General features: G+C 53.1%; 1 protein-coding gene across 1 annotated transcript; it reads right to left on the bottom strand.

Moving 5' to 3' along the window:
• Positions 1-768: 768 nt before the first annotated feature.
• On the bottom strand, positions 769-21,458 carry LOC135970053 (SH3 domain and tetratricopeptide repeat-containing protein 1-like). Its single transcript, XM_065541586.2, is given in 10 exon segments — positions 769-1,165; positions 4,057-4,253; positions 5,218-5,374; positions 6,075-6,197; positions 10,071-10,221; positions 11,396-11,576; positions 15,287-16,097; positions 16,100-16,403; positions 16,405-16,963; positions 18,330-21,458. Coding segments are annotated over 10 exon segments (2,886 nt in total). The 5' UTR covers positions 18,475-21,458; the 3' UTR covers positions 769-907.
• Positions 21,459-22,719: the final 1,261 nt, after the last annotated feature.

The following is a 22,719-nucleotide window of genomic DNA, read 5'->3' as shown; positions in this document are numbered from 1 at the left end:
CCTGGGGCCATGAGATTCCAAGAAGGAAAACCTGGGATTCCTGGGACTGGGATGAGGGCCGGGGGCCGGAAGGGGAGGGGCATGTAGGGAGGGCTGGGGGGCAGCCCAGATAAGGCTTTCAATACAGGGTAGCAGCGTCTACACAGGCAGAGATCCCAGCGTCTCACTTCCCGCAGGGCTGACCAGTGGCCAGAGGTGGGACTGGCCAGGCTCGGCCCAACCAAGTCTGGGAGCAGAGGACACTGACTGAGGGATCCCAGGGGCCACCCTCACTGGCCTGTGGCTCTCCTGACACCACAAGAGAGGTCCAGGAGCTGACCTGGGGTCCTAATGGGGGACACCTTCCTGGCTGCAGGCTGGCAGGGTGGTGTGGTGGTCAGTGTACTGGGCTCTGTGTCTCCGCCCCTACCTGCTGTGTGACGGTGGGCCAGACACCTAACCTCTCTGTGCCTCTATTTCTTCAATGGCGAACAGGGACACTAGCAGCCCCCACACCTGATCACAGTGGCCTGAAGGTTAAAGGCAACAGTGGCACGAGACCTAGAGCAAAAGCTCTGAGCAGGGAGAGCAGGGAGCTGCCCAGGGAGTTCCACCACCATCTCCCGTCTGGCCGCCGAGGAAACCGAGGCTCATGGTGACCTGGCCCAGGTCTGTTAGACTCAGGGTCCTTCTCATCCCCAAGATCAGAGGGCTGCCACCAGGGAAGGAGCTGGCCCCTAGACACAGCCCAGGAAGAACACAGAGAAGGATGCCCTGGGGACTTCGGTATGTTATTGCAAAAAAAAATTTATTGCTATTTGAACTCTGCTTTCATGCCTCCATTTCCCAGAAAATGAGCCACAGGAGACACCAGGAGAGGCAGGAGATCATCCTCCTTGCACAAAACCCGCTCCCTCGGATGCTGTCCTCAGCGAGGGTGGCTGGGGGCCAACCAGGGGGCCCACCGGCAGAGTGGCAGAGGAGGTGGGTTGACCCTGCGGACGTTGAGTTCTGTGGCGAAGGTCCTGGCATTCTGGTAGAAGAAGAGCGACTTCTTGCGGTCCAGGAGGAAGTTGTGGGAGATGGTGGCCGGCCGCGTGTAGATCTTCAGCTGTGCCTTCTTGTTGCCCAGGTCCACGGCAGCTGCCAGTGCCAGCTGGTAGTACCTGGCTGCATCAAACGGGTCCTGAAGGGGACAGGTCATGGTCAGCAAAAGGGGGACTCGGAGCCCGTCTTCCCAGAGGCCGTTCCTGTCTCCAGGTCATTCCACATGTCCAGCCAATGCTGGCTCACCCCATGAGCCCCGAAGCCTGTGACACTGCTGTGGTGTCAGCTGCAGGAGGTGGGGATGACCCTGACACCCCTGGAAGCCTTCCTGAGTGTCCCTACGCCCCACTCACCCCAAGCCTCCTGCCCCAGTGCCACCCTCTCTGCAGGCAGTGGCTGCTTTCCCCATGGGCTGAGGTCAGGGCAGATCCTGCCTGCTCTGAGAGTTCCATGCAGGACCCTTGGCTCCAAGCCACAGCAGGGGCACAGCGTTGAGTGACCCAGGCTCCCCTCTGGCCCCTGTCCATGCTGACCATTTCCAGGCCCTCCACGGGACAGGCCAGGTACAAAACCATCTCACAGGTGTCCTCTCTGGCAATGTTCCCTGAAATACTGACGGAGTGTGACTCCCCAGACATCCACTCCCATTTTCAATGCATCTTTGGCTCAAACTCACCATCCCTGGGTTGGGATGCTGTCTCCCAGACCTCCTCCTTGACCCTCCCATCCCCCACCCGGCTTCTCCCCAGGCACCTCCTCCACATGGGGGTCACCCAAGGGACCTCTCTAAGACCCATGCCTGGCCTGTTCCTCTTTACCATCTCAAGATGGCTCCCAGGGCCAATGAGAAAGTCCAAGATGCAGCAGTCCATTCCCTCACTGCCCCACCCCACACACGGAGCAGGGGCGTGAGAAGGCCCCGAGTCACCACCACTGCTCATCCAATGCCCCCCAGCCCAGCCGAACACTGGACTCTGTGCTGGGTGCATGGCGGAGCCTAATGTCCTCGCTCCCAGTCTGAGGGACCTGGGAGCGAACACTGACCACACAGGGTGGCCCGGGCTGTGGCAGAGGGAAGCCCAGGAGGCCCCAGACTCAGCCGGGGTGGGCAGCAAGGGCTTCCTGAAGGGGTGGGGGCTTCCCAACTAAACAGGAAGGAGCCAGCCAAAGCATATGTCTCTGCGTGTGCCTGTGCATGTGCCTGTGCGTGTTTGTGTGCCTGTGTGTGCATGTCCCTGTGTGTGTGCGTGTGCCTGTGTCTGTGTGTGCATTTCCCTATGTGCATGCCTGTGCCTGTGTGTGCGTGTGCCTGTGCTTGTGTGAATTTCCCTGTGCATTTCCATGTGCCTATAGTGTGTGCAGCAGCTAGTGAGTGGCAGGCTGAGCCAGTAAACATCTAATCCACCCTATTCCAGGGCTCACTCTCAAGTGTAGACTAAAGGGGACCCCATTTTAGAGGCAATTGGCAAAGATGCCCATTTACCCCTGCTTCTCTGCCTTCTCAGCCTTCCAGGCTCCATCCAGCCCGGCTTTTTCTCCCACTCCTCTGGGCCCTGGGTCCAGAGTCTCCTATACAAGGAGGAGGGTGTAGCCTTGGAAAGACAGCCGCCCTTGGGGAATTCCAAGGGGGCCTCCCTGTGGGAAGCTGGCCCGCGCTGACAGCATAGTCACGATGAGGCCCAGAGGGCTGTGCATGGGAAGGAGGTGAAGGAGGGCTGTGCATGGGAAGGAGGACTGTGCATAGGAAGGAGGGCTGTGCATGGGAAGGAGGGCTGTGCATGGGAAGGAGGTGAAGGAGGGCTGTGCATGGGAAGGAAGTGAAGGAGGCCTCTGCCACTCGACCCCAACCGTGGACTTTGGCCTCTCAGGTACTACTTGGCCCTTTCCTTTCTCCTGGACAGGCGGAGTGGGCGGCAGGCTTGACCAAGAGAGATAAAGGCCTCTTCTGGGAGGCCCGTCCCCCTGGGTCCCAGGCAAGCCCCTGGGCAGTGAGCAGCGTCCCTCTGGGCCTGACACTTGGCACCTCCCTGTCTGGCTGGGACTTGGGAGGCCACGGGGACCACTTCTCACCACCAGGTGTCACCAGCACTGGGCTGAGGCCTCCCGGGCAGCCCCAGGCCTGCGGTGGGGAATACGGGGCAGGGTCTTAGGGCTGCCCCACCTCCTCATGTTGTTCTAAGGCCCACAAGATCTTGGCCCCTGGACTGGAGCGCCCTGGCCCCTCAGCCCATAAGGAGCACTGACGCGACGCCGGTGCGATGCTGAGGAGGGGTCGCGCCTGCTGGGCAGAGGGGTGGAGACACCCCAGGTCTGAGTCTGCCAGTCCCAGCTCTCCACCCCTGCAGGGCTGGGGGCAGAGGGAGCACAGCACCTCCCCTCGAGACACACCCGACCCAGCAAGGCCTCAGCCTGGCTGGCAGGAGCCCCACCCCACTGCCCCTGCCCTGAGCTGGGGTTTCCCTGTCTGTGAACCCAATGGTAAGACACTGGTCCCACCCCACCCTTCCTGGGTGGTGTGAAGATTCAAGGTGTCTCGGGACTCCAGGAAGGAGTTGCTCAGTGCAGGCTGGCACCCTGGGCAGGCTTCCTAGAGGAGGTGCCAGGATTTGGGTTGGATCTTGCAACGTGGATTCAATGTGAGGATGATGCCGTCCTCCGAAATGTCCTTCTCCCGACCTGTTTTCTTTGTTAAATGCAACTTGACACTTGACTGTCAAGTCTCAGTTTTGCTGTCACCTCCTCCAGGAGGGCCCCCCTGACTACAATCCCCCTTCTTTACCCAGAGGCCACCGTTGCCCACTCATGTGTCAGCCTCCCTGGCTGAGACTGAGTTGTTGAGGGTGGGGCCTGGCCAGCTTGGGAGCTAGGTTGTATCTGCTAACCTTGCCAGCTCCTCCAGCTGGGTGCAGGGCTCCAGGGAGGCCACTGGGTCATTCCTAAGGAAGGCTGGAACCCAGGCCTCTGGGGTGTGGGTGGAAATCCAACTCCAAGGGGGCCGGGAACACCCCGAGCCCTGCCCCTCCCACCCACCTTCAGGTCGTAGAAGATGATGTCACCGAGCACCAGGTACACCTTCACGTAGTAGAGGGTCTCCTCGTTGAACTCCAGCGGCGAGTGGCAGAGCTACAGGGCCTTGAGGTAGAAGTGCTCCACCAGCTTGCCATGGCCCAGCCGGTGGTGCAGGGCAGCTAGCCGGTGGTAGGCCATGTGCTCGTTCAGCCGGTCCCCTGGGGTGCAGGCCAAAGGGGCAGGTGTGAGGATGTGGCTCCCTGGGGCAGGGAGGACACATGCCCCTCAGGAGCAGGTATGTAGATCCCAGGCAGCACACCTGGCTTGCCTCCAGGCACCTGTGGTCACCTGGGCAGCTCTGGCCAGTCCCTTCCAGGTTCCCAGACTCACTTTCCCATCTGCAAAGCAGAACTAATAAGGCCTGCCCCTGTCTACTGTGAGGCTTATGGCAAAGTCGGACTTGGATGGCCCAGCTCTGTACCTACACATAGCCACCTGCCTTTGCTCACTGGTTTTAACCAGGGGAGCCCAAAAGCCATGCTGTCCAGGTGCTCCCGGACACCCCGGCTCCAGGCAACCCACAGATGTGACATCCGACTCCTCCTGGGTGTGGCACGATCACAGCCCCCTACCTTGGGGAGTCAGCTGCACACCTACTGTGTACTGGGCTACGGGGCACAAGGCACTGGGGCATGTGGCCTGCCTAGGGTTCCCTGTCTCTGGAGGGGGACAGACGACCCTGGCACAGCACCAGGGGATGCCTGGCCTTAAGGGGCAGACTGCTGGAAGGGGAACTGGGATTTTATCAGCCAGAGAGCCGTGTGGTTGATGAGGGTGGGAAGGGCACAAGAGAAAGGGAATGTGTCACTCAGCCTGGCACATACAGGGACCAACGAGATGCCTGGCATGTCTGGAAGGCAGAGGGCACACTGGGCAGCCCTTGTGGTCAGCAGCGGGAACAGGCAGAGGAAGCAGAGCTCAGGCAGGCAGGGAGCTGTGCACTGCGTGAGAGACCTCGGGCTGTGCCCCACAGCCGGACGGGGAAGCCAGCTGGGCAGATCTGCCTGCCTGGACAGGAGACCAGGAAAATCCAGCAGCTGTTTCAGCTCCTGGCCTGCAGACCTGGAGGCTGGGCTCTGGCAAAGTGTGGGTCCTGGCAGGGTGGGGGCTCAGGGGACTTACCCAGAGTGATGCTGAGTGCTAGGGCCATGTAGGCAAACTCCAAGCCCTCCTGGGGCTTCTCCAGCGCGGCCAGGAGTGCCACCAGCTTGTTGCACAGCTGTAGCTGCAGCTCCGCCTTGTGGTTGTCCGTAGTCACTGCCAGGGGCAGGGCCTGGTCCTACCACACAGGCAGGTGGGGTCAGGTTTCCCGCAGCACCCACCTTGCCCACAGCCCTCCTCAGAGCTCAAACATGTACTTGGAGCTTCCCACGCCCCAGCTACCCCTGCACCTCGACACAGCTCTGTGCTCTGGGATAACACACAGTTCAGACACCCAAGTTGGGGGCTGAAGAGTCACCTGAGGCCCATCCAGCTACACCCAACAGCCTCAGACCAGCCTCTCCCACCTGGGCACCAGGAGTCTGACTGGGGGGAGCCAGCACTCCTCTCTGCTCTAAAAACACCACATTTATCTGTGCCCAGGGCTGAGCCACACCGTGAGCTCAGAGGAAGGGAGAAGCCGTCCCACTTCGGGGTGCATGCAGACCTGGGCCTCCCACTGATGCTGTGTGTCCTTTGACATGTCCCTGTGCCTCTCTGAGCCTCAGTTTCCTCATCTGGAAGATGGGGACAGGACTTCCCACTCATGGTTGCTTGAGGTCATCAGGTAGATGGGTAGAGCCATTGTCACGTCCAGGCCCCGAGCGTTTGTCCCGGGCAGGGGCATGGTCAATATTCCTGGTGAGACCACTTGGAAACTAATCATGTATATGGGTGGCCCTGCCTCCAGGTGGGAGGCCTCTACCCTGCCACACCTGTACCTCAGCCTCCAGGTGCCCCACTGAGGCCCACCCACATCAGCCCACAGGCCAGCTCACCCGGTAGAAGGACATGCCTTCCTCCCGCTCCCAGGCCCCATTGAAGAAGATGTCTCCAGCTGCCTCAAACAGCTCCAGCCCCAGGTTTGGGTCGCCTGTGTACAGGTCCACATTCTGTGCCACCTGAAAGGAGACAGAAGTTCCCTCAAGACCCACACCTAGCACGGTGGCTACGCGCACCTTTGCCAGCCTCCTTCCTCTCACACACTACAGGTACACTTGAGTATTTTTCAGACCCTGCGCATGAGGGCTGCCCCCAACACTGGCATGAGGACAATGAACTGATGCACCTGAGTGCCAGGAGGTGACTGAGCAGCTGCAGCCCAGGAGCCCGACACCTGTGAATCCTACCACCAGGGCGAGCCCTAGCCCACTCCCCCTGCACTCAAAACAGTCTCCGTGGCCCCCAGATTGCTGGGAGCCCAGCCCCTGGCTCCTTTCTGCGTTGCCACATCCCTGCCACATCAGCAGTGTTTGTGGGTGGGCCTTGTCCCCTCTTGGCCATGAGCTCTTGATCCCTCTCCTCAGCTCAAGGAGGTATACAGCAGGTACTCAATAATGAAAGCTTCACCAGGCTCGTGGGCTTCACAATTTGTTCCAGATCACACTGTGTTTGGGAAAGCCTCTGAAAACAGCCGCTATGATAGATTCATTTTGTAAGGAGATTTGCCACGTGTCGCTTGTAGCAAGCTCTTCTGTGTGTTAACTGAGTGGTCACATTATTTGAGCATGTGCTGTATACCAGCAGGTGCTGGGCACTGTGAGGGGCCGCGCCTCTGCCCTCAGGGAGAAGATGCTGGCCACTGGGGGAGGATGTGAGGGAACCAGTTGGAGGGAGGGAAAAGGCACACAACAGGTGCTCAGCAGTGGCTTAGGAATGAGTGGATGGATGGATGGATGGATGAATGGATGAGCAGATGTAGACACATGGATGGATGGATGGGCGTGTGGCTAGATTAATGCTTGGATGGATGGATGGATGGATGGATGGATGGATGGATGGAATGATGTGTGTATGTCTGTACGTATGTATGGGTGGGTAGATAATGTATGGATGGGTGGAGGGTAGATGATGTATGTACATGTGGATGGATAGATGGTGGATAGACGAATGTATGGGTAAACAAATGGAGAGATAGATGAATGGAGGGATGGATTAATAGATTGATGGGTGGATGGATGAATGATGGATGGATGGACGAACGGTGAATGGATGGATGGGAGAAAGGATGGATGATGGAAGGATGGATGGATGATGGAAGGATGAATGAATGGATGGGTGGATGGATGATGGATGGATGGAAGGATGAACAGGTGGATGGATGGATGATGGAAGCATGGATGGATGATGGAAGCATGGAGAGATGATGGATGGATGGATGGATGAATGGATAAATAGATATGTGGATGTATGATGGATGCATGGAAGGATGAACAGGTGAATGGATGGATGTTGGAAGGATGAATGGACAGATGGATGAAACAACAGGTGAATGGATGGATAGACGGGTGAATGGATGGATAAAAGGATGGATGAATGATGGATGGATGAATGGACGGATGGATGAATGGACAGATGGATGGATGATAGATGGATGGATGGATGATGGACGGATGGATGGATGGATGGATTATGGATGGATGGATTATGGATGGATGGAAGGATGAACAGATGAATGGATGGATGATGGAAGGATGGATGGATGAATGGATAAATAGATAGATGGATGAATGATGGATGCATGGAAGGATGAACAGGAGGTGAGTAGATGGTTGATGGAAGGATGGATGGATGATGGATGGATATATGGACGAATGGATAAGTGGATGAATGGATAAATGGATGGATGGATGAATGATGGATGGATGAATGGTGGATGGATGAATCGTGGATGGATGGAAGGATGAACAGGTGAATGGATGGTTGATGGAAGGATGAATGGACGGATGGATGGATGAACAGGTGAATGGATGGATGATAAATGGATGAAGGATGGATGATAAAAGGATGGATGGATGAATGGACAAATGGATGGATGATGGCTGGATGGATGATGGATGGATGGAAGGAAGAACGGATGAATGGATGGATGATGGAAGGATGGATGATGGAAAGATGGATGGATGATGGAAGGATGGATGGATGAATGGACGAACAGGTGGATGGATGGTGGCTGAATGAATGGATGATAAAGGAATGAATGAATGATGAATGGACGAATGGATGGATGGATGGATGGATGGACAGGTGAATGGAAGGATGAACAGGTGAATGGATGCATGATAGAAGGATGGATGGATGGATGGATGGATAGATGGATGGAAGGATGAGCAGGCGAGTGGATGAATGATGGAAGGATGGATGGATGATGGATGGATGGATGATGGATGGATGGAAGAATGAACAGGTGAATGGATGATGGAAGGATAGAAGAATGGATGGAGGGATGGATGAACAGGTGAATGGACGGATGGATGATAAAAGGATGGATGATGAATGAATGGATGGATGGATGAACAGGTGAATGGATGGATCATGGATGGATGGAAGATGGTTGGATGGATTATGGAAAGATGGATGGAAGGATGGATGGAAGGATGGATGGATGATGGATGGATGGATGATGGATGGATGGAAGAATGAACAGGTGAATGGATGATGGAAGGATGGAAGAATGGATGGAGGGATGGATGAACAGGTGAATGGATGGATGGATGATAAAAGGATGGATGATGAATGAATGGATGGATGGATGAACAGGTGAATGGATGGATCATGGATGGATGGAAGATAGTTGGATGGATTATGGAAAGACAGATGGAAGGATGGATGGAAGGATGGATGGATGATGGATGGATGGATGATGGATGGATGGAAGAATGAACAGGTGAATGGATGATGGAAGGATGGAAGAATGGATGGAGGGATGGATGAACAGGTGAATGGATGGATGGATGATAAAAGGATGGATGATGAATGAATGGATGGATGGATGAACAGGTGAATGGATGGATCATGGATGGATGGAAGATAGTTGGATGGATTATGGAAAGATAGATGGAAGGATGGATGGAAGGATGGATGGATGATGGATGGATGGATGATGGATGGATGGAAGAATGAACAGGTGAATGGATGATGGAAGGATGGAAGAATGGATGGAGGGATGGATGAACAGGTGAATGGATGGATGGATGATAAAAGGATGGATGATGAATGAATGGATGGATGGATGAACAGGTGAATGGATGGATCATGGATGGATGGAAGATGGTTGGATGGATAATGTAAAGATGGATGGAAGGATGGATGGAAGGACGGATGGAAGGACGGATGGATGGATGGAAGGATGGATGGATGGACGGACAAGGAGGTGAATGGATGGACGAAGAGGTGAACAGAAGAATGATGGATGGATGGATGGACAGAAGGATGAACAGTTGGATGGAAGATGGAAAGTTAGACGGAAGGATGGATGGACGGACGAACAGGTGAATGGATGGACGAACAGGTGAATGGATGGATGGACAGGCGAATGAATGGATGACAAAAGGATGGATGGATGATAGATGGATGGATGGATGCGTGGAAAGATGAACAGGTGAATGGATGGATGATGGGAGGATGAAAGGATGGATGGATGGATGATGGATGGATGGATGGATGGAAGGACACACAGGTGTATGGGAAGATGATGGAAGAATGGATGGAGGGATGGATGATGGATAGAAGGATGAGCAGGTAAACAGATAGATGACGGAAGGATGAATGGATGGGTGGATGGACAGGTGAATGGATGGATAGACGGGTGAATAGATGGATGATAAAAGGATGGATGAATGATGGATGGATGGATGGATGATGGATGGATGGATGATGGATGGATGGATGGATGGAAGGATGAACAGGTAAACAGATGATGGAAGGATGAATGGATGGGTGGATGGACAGAGAGTGAACAGCACAGGGGTCCTCCTGCATCCCTTGTCACTCACCTGGATGTACAGGTCCACCAGCTCGCTCTGCCGCAGGATGTAATAGATCTTCCCTGCTTGTAGCCAGGCATGTGCCTCCTTCTCTTTCCTCTGGAGGTCAATGAAAATCCCCAGACTTCGTTTGCTGTAGTCCAGAGCGGATTTGTAGGCCCTGGAATCAGACGCAGGTGTCAGAACAAGGGCTCTCATCCTCCTGGAACCAGTCTGCCTCCTCCTGTGGGTCTGGTGACAGATGAATCTGGCATGTGGGGACTGGGAAAGGCCCTCTCGTGTGTGCAGTGTTCTGCTCTTCCCAGGCTGCTGGGAGGGCCAGGGTGAACTCACACGGCATGGAAAAATGAAGGACATTGTCTGAGGGAATCAAGCATCATGCTGCCCTGTGGCAGGAGGAGTGTGCTAGTCCATCTCCCCTGCCTCCCAGACATGGCCTGTGTCTTCTCCAGATGCACCAGGAGCCGTTAGTGTTCAGAGGCTATCTAGGCCGATGGTTCTCAAGGTGTGCAGGCATCACAGTCACTCAGAGGCCTGACTGTAGAGCTTGCTGGCCCTGCCCCCAGAGCTCCCGGCTCCACAGGCCTGGGGCAGGCCCTAGAACTCCCACTTGCCACAAGCTCCTAGGTGACATGGATGCTGCTCTACTGGTCGAGGGACTACACTTTGAGAAGCATGGCTCTAGCCCACTGGCCCATTTTCCTTCTGTGAACCTGAGGCCAAGACTGGAGCCAGTCTCCCGGGTCCCCATGGAATCTTGATCCTTCCCTGCTCTCTCAGTAAGTCCAACACTCGAGGGGGTGTGACTGCAGCAATGTCACTGGGCCCTGTGGGTGGGGTGGCCAGGGCCATGGTTACCCCACCAGGTCAGGATGCTTGAGGGAAGCTGAGTAGGCCACATATGGGACGTGAGACCTTGAAACCCTGCCCCAGGGAAGCAGGTGACACAACTGGCTCTGTCTTCTGTGGAAGAGAAGCCACAGGTGGCTGCTGTGGTCACACTTAAGGGGACAGATGAAGACCAGGAATGAAGATTCGGGGCAGGCAGAGGTCAGATGACAAAAGTCACTATAGTAGGAAGAACAGCCCAGAGTGCACCTACTGCCTCTGCTGGGGTTGAGATGACCTTTGACCCAACAAGGGAGGCTCAAGCTGGGACTCACGGGCCAGCAGCAGCCCTGGGATGACCCCAGGCCCACCAGCTCAGAGCATCTGATGCCAAGGAACCAAATGATCAAAAGGAGAGGGGCTGCTGGCGCCCTGGGCCAGCTTCCCTGTGCCCCTCTCCCTGCCCTGCCCGCCCCCACCTCTACCACTGCAAAGCCAGCCCTTACCACTCCGTGCCCAGGGACAGGTAGAGCTGACTGATGGTCTCCAGGAGCTGCCCCTCCAGCACCTTGTCAGACACCTTGCGGGCCAGGGAGAGCTGGAGCTCGTGGTAGATGACACACTGGGCCTCGCTGGGCATGACGGCGCTGTAGAAGTAGCACAGCCACTGGATGGCCGGCAGCTGGCCTGGGCAGAAGACAAAATGGAAGACGTTAGTCTCCCAGCATCGAAGCGAGGCTGGCTGTGCTCGGAGGCCCCTGCTTGCCTCTTTCACACCTCTGTGAGCCTGGGCCCCATAGGCGGGGAGCCTGAGCGCAGACAGGCCATGCACCCGTGCCAGGGCAGATGCCGAGCACACCGTGACATGGGCACACCTTGGTGCAGATGCTCATGGTACAGGCCGGCCTTCTTTACAATTCCCAGGGCCGAGGTCCTGGCCAGGCTCGGCCCCTGCACCAGGCCATCTATTTCTGCTTCACAAAGCCCCTCTGGCCAGGACCAGGGCCGCCTTCAGCCTGAGCTGATGAGGCCAGGGGCACAAGTAGCCCCTGTCGCAGATGGAACCCTGAGAGCAAAGCCAAGCGTCATGTCTGCCACACATGGCATCATGTTGGGGGAATGGGGTTCAAAGTCGGCCCCTGGTCTTCCCACACATGCTTCTCTCATGCAACCAGGCTCCTCCCAAAGCCAGGGCACTGGGAACGGTGGAAAACTTCTGATTCTCTAGCGTCAGAAACATTCCGGAGATTAACACCGGAAACCAGGTACGCCGAATGGACATCTGTCACACACACCCCCCAACAACAGCTGAATACACAGTCCTCTCGAGCACCCATGGGACATTCCCCATGACAGACCATGTGCCAGGTCACAAAATGAGCCTCAGTGAATGGAGAAGGACTGAGACCAAAGCAGAGGTGTTCTTCAGCTGTACTGGCATGAACACTCGAAATCGACAGTGAAGGAAATGTGGGAAATTCAAAAATATGTGAAAATTACACACTCCTAAACAACCAGTGAGTCAAAGAGACCATCCGGGAAACTGAAAACTAATTTGAGAAGAATGTAAACAAATGCACAGCCCGGGCCAGCGCGGTGGCTCACGCCTCTCATCCCAGCACTGTGGGAGGCCGAGGTGGGAGGATCGCTTGAGTCCAGGAGTTTGAGATCAGCCTGGGAAACGTGGTGAAATCCTGTCTCTATTAAAAAAAAAAAAAAAAAATTCAAAAATTAGCCAGGTGGGTTGGTGCACATCTGTAATTCCAGCTACTCGGGAGGCTGAGGCATGAGAATGGCTTGAACCTGGGTAGAAGTTGCAGTGGGCCAAGATTGCACCACTACACCCCAGCCTGGTCAATTGAGCAAAACTCTGCCTTAAAAAATATATATATAGCAGTGTATCAAAAATTCCAAGATGCAGCTAAGGCAGCGCTGAAAGGGAAATTTATAACTGTAAATGTCTACATTCAAAGAAAGAAGAAAAATCTCAAATCAGAAACCTAACCTTCCACCTTGAGAAACTAGAAAAAGAACTAAACACAAAGTGAATAAAAGGAAGAAAATAATAAACGTGAGAGTGGAAATGGGAAGTAAAAATACAGAGAATGGAAAAACAAAAGAGATAATCAACAGAACCAAAAGTGGATTTTTTGAAAATAATAACAAAACTGACAAATCTTTCACCAGACTGACCAAGAAAAGAAAGATGGGACACAAATGACTAAAATCAGAGACTAAGCACCATGGCTCAGGCCTGTCATCCCAGCACTTTGTGAGGCCGAGTTGGAAGGTTCTCTGAGGTCAGCATTCAAAACCAGCCTGGGGAAACATGATGAGACCCCATCTCTAATAAAAATGAATAAATAAAAAATTAAAAACCCAAGTTTCTAAAATCAGAAATGAAAGAGGAAACATTATTGCCAACCTGACAGAAATAAAAAGATTCCATGAAAACACTACAAACAATTGTACACCAAGAAATCAGACCATCTAGACACAACAGCCAAACTCCTAGAAGGACACAAACTACCGAAAATGACTCAAAAATGACCCCAAGTAAGCATGTGGGGTATCAACCCCACCCTCGGTCTCCTCGACCGTTCAGCTCAGGGTGGGGAGACAGGGAAGCATGATTCCCGTTCCCTGGCCTGCATTTCCAAGTCTGAATCCCCCAGCACGCCGGGGAGGGCCTCGTAGGAGGAGGTGCCACAGGCTGTTGTGCCAGGAGCAACAGGAGGCTGCAGTGGGGGCTGGGGCGCTGGGTTCCTGGAGGGTCTCCTTCCAGTCAGAGAATGCCCCTGGGGAAGAAGCCTGGGTCTGAAACCCCCAACCCTCCTTAGGCAGATGTGTGGGACCGGGGCCCCTTCACACGGTCCTTTCCAAAATCCCATCCCTCCTAGGGCCAGGAGTGGGTGCCAGGCCTCTGCTGGGAAATGGGCAGGTTTGGTCACAGCCCCTGGGGCTCTGGTCCAGGCCACAGGAGGCACCTCTGAGTGGTCTCACGATGCCATGACAAAGCACTGCAAGGCAGAGGGGACTCAACAGTATCCCTTGTCTCAGCCATTTCCCTGGACTCAACTTCCTCATCTATCCTCTGCAGCCTAGATTTCGGACAGCCCTGCCCACCTGCTGTCCGTTCACTGCTCAGTCTGCAGTGACTGTTCGATAGCACCCCATGGCTCCCCAGTGCTCTTGGGGAAAAGGCCAAGCCACAGCCTGAGGCCCCAGGCCCTGCTTAGCTCTCCAGAAGAGCTTCTCACCATCCAGCACCTAACCCACCCACTCCCAACTCTGCACCTCCCTGCATAAGCCCTGCTCACTCACCCCTGCTCACACCCCACTCATCCCTGCTCACACTCCCGCTCACTCACCCCCTCACTCACTCCTGCTCACACCCCAGTCATCCCCGCTCACACTCCCGCTCACTCACCCCCGCTCACTCACCCCTACTCATCCCCGCTCACACTCCCGTTCACTCACCCCCATCACACCCCGCTCACACCCCACTCATCCCCGCTCACACTCCCGCTCACTCACCCTCGCTCACACCCCACTCATCCCCGCTCACACTCCCACTCACTCACGCCCATCACACCTCCACTCACTCACCACCACTCACACCCCACTCATCCCCGCTCACTCACCCCCACTCGCTCACCCCTGGGCCTTCACACAGGCTACACCTCCAGCCCCTCCACCACCACCAGCCCCTCATCCACCACCTATTACTTGACTAAATCCTCTCAACCCTCTGGTCCCAGACTAAAGAGGCTTCCCTAACCCGGGGCCAAGTGCTGCCCCGCCATCACTCCACTCACCCTTTTGTCGCTTCTGTGGCCTGAAGCTCACATTCCCACGCTCAGTCTCTGCCACCTGAGGACCCCACAAGCCCCATTTGTGGGTGGGGCCTGGCACACTCTGCACAACAAGCTGCTTTTGCATGAAATGCTCTGTGGCTTTGGGCAATCACCCGCCCCGTGTCCTCTGTGAAGTGGGATGACAGGTGCGCAGGCTGCCGAGATACCAAGCAGATAACACAGGCACAAGAACTCGTGTTCAGGGCCTGGCTCATGGAGGGGCCCCAAGTCCCAGCGTAGCAGAGCCTGCCTTGATCCCAGGGTTATGTCTAGGGATTCCCAGCACGCAGGACTTTCAATGCTCAAGGCAGGATGGTCCCTGGGCAAACCAGGAAGAGCTGGCTGCCTCAGTAGGGCACAGAGGGCCTGGCCCTGCATGGGAACCGCCTGTCTCCAGGGCGCTTGCCAACATCTCCTACTGGCCATGACTCAGCACTTTCGATGGTGGAAAAACCACCACTTGTTTCCGAATCACAAACCCCAGGTGTGCCCTGACCCATGTGGCCCCAGAAGGCTCACAAGAGGAACTGGGGCACTCACTCTCCACGTGGTCCATCTCCACGGTGACCAGAAGAGCCCACTCATAGTAGCACTTGCCCTGCTGGGCTGGGCCCTGGCGGGTGCAGAGGTGGCCCAGCTACAGGTGTACGTGGGTGAAGTCCCGGCCACACTCCCTGCAGGGAAGCCTCGAGAACAGCCGCACAGCCCCCAGGAGGTAGTGCTGGGCCAGGCTGCTGGCACTCACATGCAGGCACAGGGTCCCGAAGTTGGCCAGCACCACTGCCTGGTTCCTCTGCTGGCCCAGGTCCCAAGCCGCCTGTAAGGCGTAGTAGTAGCCCTCGGCTGCCTGCCTCGTCAGGCCAGTCCTCTTCAGAGCCACAGCCACCATGTTGGCAATCACACCCTCCTGGTCCTCGCTGGCCACCACTGCATCCTGGACAGACTGCAGGAAGTTCAGGGCCACCGGGCTCTGTCCATGAAGCACGTGCAGCCAGGCCAGGGCCACCAGGCAGTCCATGGTGGCACAGACTCCGGCAACAGCACTGGCTTCCACAGCCTGCGTCATGAAGGTGACGGCTGGGCCGTGGTAGCCACGGTGGCTGTACGGCTGGGCCAGGCTGGCGTGAAGAAGGCCGCGCAGCGCCTGGCCTGTGTCCGGGGTTAGGGAGGCCAGCGCTCGCCTGAGGTAGTGGGAAGTCTGGGTGGGGAGGCTGTGGGGCTGGAGGGCGTTCTGGAGCACCAGGTTCACGCTTCTCAGCGAGCCGGCCAGTGAGTCCTGTGTCCTCAATGAGGCCACCTTGACACAGCTCAGCACCAGGTGGGGCAGGCACTTGCGGCCAGGAGTAGGAGCCAGGAATAGATGTCAGCCAGGAGTAGGGAGCAGTCTGAGAGCCACGCAGCCTCTGGGGCTCCCGAGTCCCTGTGCAAAAGCAGCAGCTGCTCCAGGAAGGGCAGGGCCTCCTCGGGCTGCTTGAGGTGCACATGCTGCCTGGCCAACTGGAAGCAGGCCCGGGCCTCGGCCTGCAGGCTCTGGCCACCCACCGCCTGCTGCGGCGCCAGCTGCAGGAGCTCTCCCTCCACCTCGGTGCTGCAGATGTGGCCGGGCGTCCCCAGAAGCAGAGTCATGGCTTTGGGAACCACCTGTGTACACTTCTCCGTTCTGCTTCCGGTAAATGCTGGCCAGGTTGGCGTACACAGCCACCACCAGGAGCAGGTCCCCAAAGCTGCCCTCCAGGGCCCCCAGTGCTTCCTCCAAGTACACCCGGGCCCGGGACAGCTTGAGCCTCCTGCTGCACAGCCGCCCCAGGAGGAAGCAGAGTCTGGCCAGGGCCATCAAGAGGCCAGCTTTCTTGGCTGCCCCTCGGGCCTGTGCCAGGCACCCAGTCAGCTCCTCCTTGTCGCTAAAGCTGCAGAACATGCTGCTCAGCCATAGCAGTGCCAAGTTGTACAGGCCACGGAAGCTGGCCTTGTACCTGAGGGCGTTCAGGAACAGCAGCAGTGAGCTCAGGGCCTCTGAGTCCTCCCAGTCATCCTCAGATTCCAAGAAGAAGGAGGGCTCCTCGGGGTCCTGCAAGCTCACGTTGCTGGATGCTGCACAGAGATCCCAGGACGCTGGCTCCTGGGGACAGCCTGGCCAGGTCTTGCATTGTTCCAGAACATTCTTCACCTTCGGCAAGGTGTCCTGTGGCTCCAGGCCTAGGCAAGGTGGAGGTATTTCTGCAAGTCACAAAAACACCTAGACAAATTAGAGTCCAGCAGTGAGTCCTTTGTCCACTGGGGGCAGGGTCCCCACATCCCCACCCTCTGTGTCTCTGGCGCAGCTTGCCATGAGCCCTTGAGAATTATGTGCAATGCAAACCCGGGCCTGGAGCACGTAGAAACTCCGGCACTATGGGGACAGAGAGAACACTCGGGCCCATGGCCCGACTCTCCTACAAAATCACCCTCCTGTCCTGCTTTGTCACCCACCTGACAGCATGGATTTAGGAGACTATGTCAGCTCAGTGATCCCTCAGAGCATTCTACCTTCCACTCAAACATTTCAGAAAAAAAAAAATTATATCCACAGAGAGAGAAAAAGAAAGTAAAAATGGGGTGAAATGTTTGGGGAATCTGAGGGAAGACCATACGGGAATTCTCTGTACTATTTTTGCAACTGTTCTATAAGTCTGGATTATTTAGAATTCAAGAGTTAAACAAAGAAAAAAAACAACAACACTATCTCCCTTTGTGAATCCATCCTGTCTTTCCCCTGGCAACTTAAGGACGCTCTCAACTAACACATCTGTTTTTTCATAAACACTAAAAGAACCCTTGCCTAGTTTTGACTTTCTGTGCTTGGCAGAAGTGTGTGTGTGTGTGTGTGTGTGTATTTCATATATATGTGTGTGTGTATATATGTATGTGTGTGTGTTGTGTATATATAGAGAGGGAGAAATATATACGTGTGTATATATATAAATCTATATTGTATATTTACTATGGTAATATGTATATCTGTGTGTGTGTGTGTACATATATTACATACCCCATAGCCTGTCCTTAACCAGTTCTAAACTTAGTGGGAAAAATACATACCTAAGCAGAGAATTTCAAAATAATATGATGAATGTTTTGATACAGGGATGTGTTGCTATGGAACACGCTGCTAAGACACAAAACCTCCTAGATGGGGCAATGAATGAACGAAGTTTTGCACCTGTAGTCACCCCCTCTGATATCCCCACAAATGTTTATAGTTATATGCATTTGCTTCCCCCAGGGCCCCCGATTCATAAGGGTTAGTCCTAGAGCCTAGCAAGTTCCTACTACAGCTGGAACACATATGCCATTCAAGAAACAGTGGCGGAGTGAATGACGAGTTAAGAACCATTTGTCAGCCAGTGCTCAGTAACACAACATGCACTGGTATGCAAATTATATTTTTGTTGAAAGCAAGGGCAGGATCACAAATTATCTTTCCAGAGAAAGCAAACCTCAAAAGCTTCTTTACCCTACTAAAGCACATTATAAGAAGCTCCCCTTATATAAAAGAAAACCTCCTCGTTCATTATCAATGGCGTGTAAACCAATAAGCCTTCACCTGTGATGACATCTCTTCCATCCCCAGGGCTAGATAAAGGAGGTTCCGGAAACCCTGGTAGTTGTGAAGGCGGCTCCCAGCTCTGACACTCTTGAACCCTGCAGGCGCGGAGGTCACACAGCAGAACAACCGAGGGAAGCATCATCAGGTTTCGAATATGTTTGAACCAGAGACGGCAAATAGGCTTCAACCAGCTGAAGACACCAGAGATTCATGGTGGCCACCTGAGGGGTTTTACTCTTAAAAAACAAAAATTAAACATAAAACTAAAAAATTAAGAAAGGAAGGGGTCAAGAATCCATCAGGTCTGACTGAGATGCGTATCAGTGACTAACACCCCGTAAGGCAAAAGTGCTCCGGTGCGCTTTGGGTTCTTTTCAGCAGTATTCAAAGGCGTGTGCTTCCCTAAGACTAAGCCACGGAATACCCCCAGCAACACTGCCAGGAGAAACGTCTCCCATGGATTTGGCTAGAAATACAGTTGTCTTTAACAAATTAACACTGAATAAATCCTGACTTATTAGAGCCTGCGAGAATGACCTTCTCAATGATAACAGTTATCACTACAATCTCCAAACATCTGCGATCCTGCAAGGAGGAACTGCGACAGCGCAGGTCACATGTCCAGAATGCTTCCCAGACTGCCTGTTAAAGAATAAAAGAAATGAAACCCCCCCTAAGAATGTCTTCTCTCACATTTAGCCAGTTGTTCCTTTGTGTGCATCTCTGTGCTAAAATGGCCATTCTTCCCCACAGCCTGAAGTCATATGCTACAATAAATGAGACTCACATGAAACCAGAAACGTGCAGATGCGAGGAAACCAACACAAATGAAATGGGCTGGAGAGTGTGGCCAGGAGGATGGTACTTCCCAGGAAGCAATTACTTCATCTCTGCCCATGAAGCAGGCAGCTGTCACTGTCCCCCAGGCCCACACCAGCCACTCGAAGTACGTTCTAACCAAACTACCTCCAACAATCAACATCAATACACCACACAATTGGCTTCTGAAAGGACACCTTGCAACCAACAAGAAACTGTTAGCAGAACTTTGAAAACCTGTGCAACTAAAAACCTTGGAAAGGGATAAACACTGCCACATTTTGACTCAAATACTGTTACGGGGTGGCACCGCAATAATTCACTGAAACAAAAGAATGAATGAGGAATACTTTTATATAGGAATCAGAGGAAGCATTACTAAACATTTAAAGAAATAGGTAAAGAAACTGCTAGGTTCAAATGCTACCGTGAGACACTGTCAGGGCCTTAGGCAAATTCACTTCTCTTGGTCCTGTTTCTAGGTTCATCAAAAACCAGCTTTGGACTAGGGAATCTGTTGCTTCCCAAACCTTCCTTCTGTGATTCCAGCCCAGATTTTAGGACTGCTCTCCCACTTGGTGTATGAAAGCACTTTCTAGTATAATAGCAAGAGTACATTTCTGTGTTGAATGCGGTTTGGGACCTACTGAAAGGAATGAGGCACATCCCCCATATATCTCCCAACTTCCTGAGCCCAGCACACATTCCTCCATATTTCTTTCAAACTTCAGAAAAACATCACCTGGGAGATCTCCGATAAGGAATGCTAAATGTATAATGTTAACCAATTGTAATGCTGTAACCAAGAGAATTACCTTGTTCCCTGTAACTTTACATATCCTGTTTACATCGGGCTATAAAAAGCAAGCACTCGCATTGTTCGAGGCCCTCTTGTATGCTGTGGAATGGAGGGACCAAGTTCAAACTTGTAGTAAAGATCCTTGCCGCTTCGCTTTGACTCTGGACTCTGGTGGTCTTCTTTGGGGAACAAACGGTCTGGGCATAACACTACTCTATGAGGCAGAATATCACCATGGAACTTTAAGCATGACGACAAGGCGCACTCTAGATAAGAATAACACATAAGATGTGGCCATACACCTGTGCGTGCCTGGCAGGGAGATGGAGAAGTCTCACTTAATGAAGCCGCGGTGCCCGTTGCACCTGAACATCCTCAGTCCACGTCAAGTTCACAATGTCCTTCTGACATCAAACCACATGTATCCCATACTTTTCCATACTTTCTACCCAAGATTAAAATATGCAGAGCACCGTGATAAAGACGCCTCCATCCCCAGCATGTTGGCTCTCGTTCTGTAGAATTACGTACTTGAGGTACAAAATGATCACCAGGCTGCAGCTGCAAGCAAGACTGGGCTCCGTGGGGACAGCCACTCCTGTCGCCACAGTCTGATGCAGCTGCAGAGAAGCTGTGGCTAAGGCCATTCACTTTGTGAGAGAACCACACAGGAGGGAAAAGGTAGGGAAGGTCGGGAAGAGGGCAATGTCAGGCCTCTGAGCCCAATCCAAGCCACCGCATCCCCAGTGACTTGCACGTATACACCCAGATGGCCTGAAGTAACTGAAGAATCACAAAAGAAGTGCAAATGCCCTGTCCCACCTTAACTGATGACATTCTACCACAAAAGAAGTGAAAATGGCCGGTCCTTGCCTTAAGGGATGGTATTATCTTGTGAAATTCCTTTTCCTGGCTCATCCTGGCTCAAAAAGCTCCCCCACTGAGCACTTTGTGACCCCCAGTCCTGCCCGCCAGAGCCAGAGAACAACCCCCCTTTGACTGTAATTTTCCTTTACCTACCCAAACCCTATAAAATGGCCCCACCCTTATCTCCCTTCCCTGACTCTCTTTTGGGACTCAGCCCGCCTGCACCCAGGTGATTAAAAAGCTTTATTGCTCACACAAAGCCTGTTTGGTGGTCTCTTCACATGGAGGCGCATGACAGGCAGGTGCAGAGCCAGGGAAGGACCTGTGATGAGAACAGAAAGGAATGCGCCTCCCTGTACGCACACTCGGATTTTATGACAATGTGGGCATGGGGCTGAACAGGATGCCTGAGAACATGCCTCCAAGTTATTTTGCTGATTTTCTAAATATTGGTGTAAAATCTGAACTCAGACAAATTTCTTTTTAAATCGTTTCAATCAACATCTTTGGTGCTCAGCATCATGTCTACATGATCATCTAGAAAACCAACTTCTGTTCTAAGGCTCACATCTTCCTATTAAGTCCCAGGGATTTTACAAGGGAATGCACCTCTCATTCGCATCAAGAACACACACAACTACCATTAAAGAAATGCTTAATTTGCTTACATAATTTTTTAAACACCCAGATTTGAAATACAATAGAGAAGACAACTTTTTGATAGCTCTGCTTTCCAACTGCAAACTGCGGGTCGAGAAAATAACCTGCCATGATTTCTAACCAGTCAACAACCTGTCTTCCCTGGCTGCAGTAGGAGCAATCTTTCTGAGCTCAGGATGAAAAAGAACCCAGCTGTTCAGGGGACAGTTAGTCATCAGTTCTCAGCGGGCTTCCTGGGTCCCAAATCCCCATGTGATACGTGGAAGTAAAAAGCTATCAATGACCAAGCATCTGAACTCTTATCCCACCTTGACATCTGCTTCTCCTGCCATGTAAATTTAAAATTAATAAGCCTGCTATTAGAGAACAGAGTTGGTACTGCATCTGTCTTCCTAAAATTATGGATAATTACCAGCCCACAATAGCTTCTAATCAGATTTGAGTAGTCCCTTAGATAGGAAGCTAAAGTGCATCAGCCCTAAACTGAGAAGAAAACAGAAACTGGAATGTTCTAGATTTGATTTTCCCCCCTTGTTCTAAAGTTGCTCTTCCCGAATCTCCTTCTACTGTCTTGTTTATAAAATGTATGAGAAACAGGGAAATTTAAAGACATGATAGAAATGGCCACTTTTTCTAGGTACAAACTCTGTGAACATTATTTTCAGCTGCTGGGCTTTTTCTCCACAAACTGTGAGCCTGGAGGTCATTTTCCCCCTCGTGGTTACACATTCAGAGTCAGGGAAAGTGGCTTTAGCATTTGTAAAGAGGGGAGTGCACTGAGAAGTGACCGGACATTGAGAAGGGCAGACAGGGACTCTACCTCGGTGGCCTGCAGCACTCCTGGGCCTCGGCCTTTACTTTTCTATCTGTACAAGGGATCTAAAGGCCCGTGATTCTAGGCCATCACAGCTCTTCATACACACACACACAAACATCACATGCCTATGTGAAAAGCTGTGACACTTGGCTGATTTCCTGAAGAAGTTATCTTGTATCATTTCTACTCATGTACTCCACCTCCTTCCAGACAAGTATCTGAGGATGATGGGCTATCCCACAGCCATGTGTGTAACCTCTGCTGCTTACGATCCCTGTTCACATAGCATTTTCCAAAAGCATTTGGTGTGAAGTGACAGAAGAAAGAAGAATAAGGTTCTTTCAGCCCATTCATTCATTCATTCATTCAACAAATATTGACTGACTATCTACGTGCCAGGCACTGGTGATATAACAGGGAACATA

This window comes from Macaca fascicularis, chromosome 3, assembly GCF_037993035.2.
Source record: "Macaca fascicularis isolate 582-1 chromosome 3, T2T-MFA8v1.1".
In the NCBI taxonomy this organism is placed as follows: domain Eukaryota; kingdom Metazoa; phylum Chordata; class Mammalia; order Primates; family Cercopithecidae; genus Macaca; species Macaca fascicularis.
The sequence above is the reverse complement of the archived record's forward strand: the minus strand, read 5'-3'. Positions and strand labels throughout refer to the sequence as shown.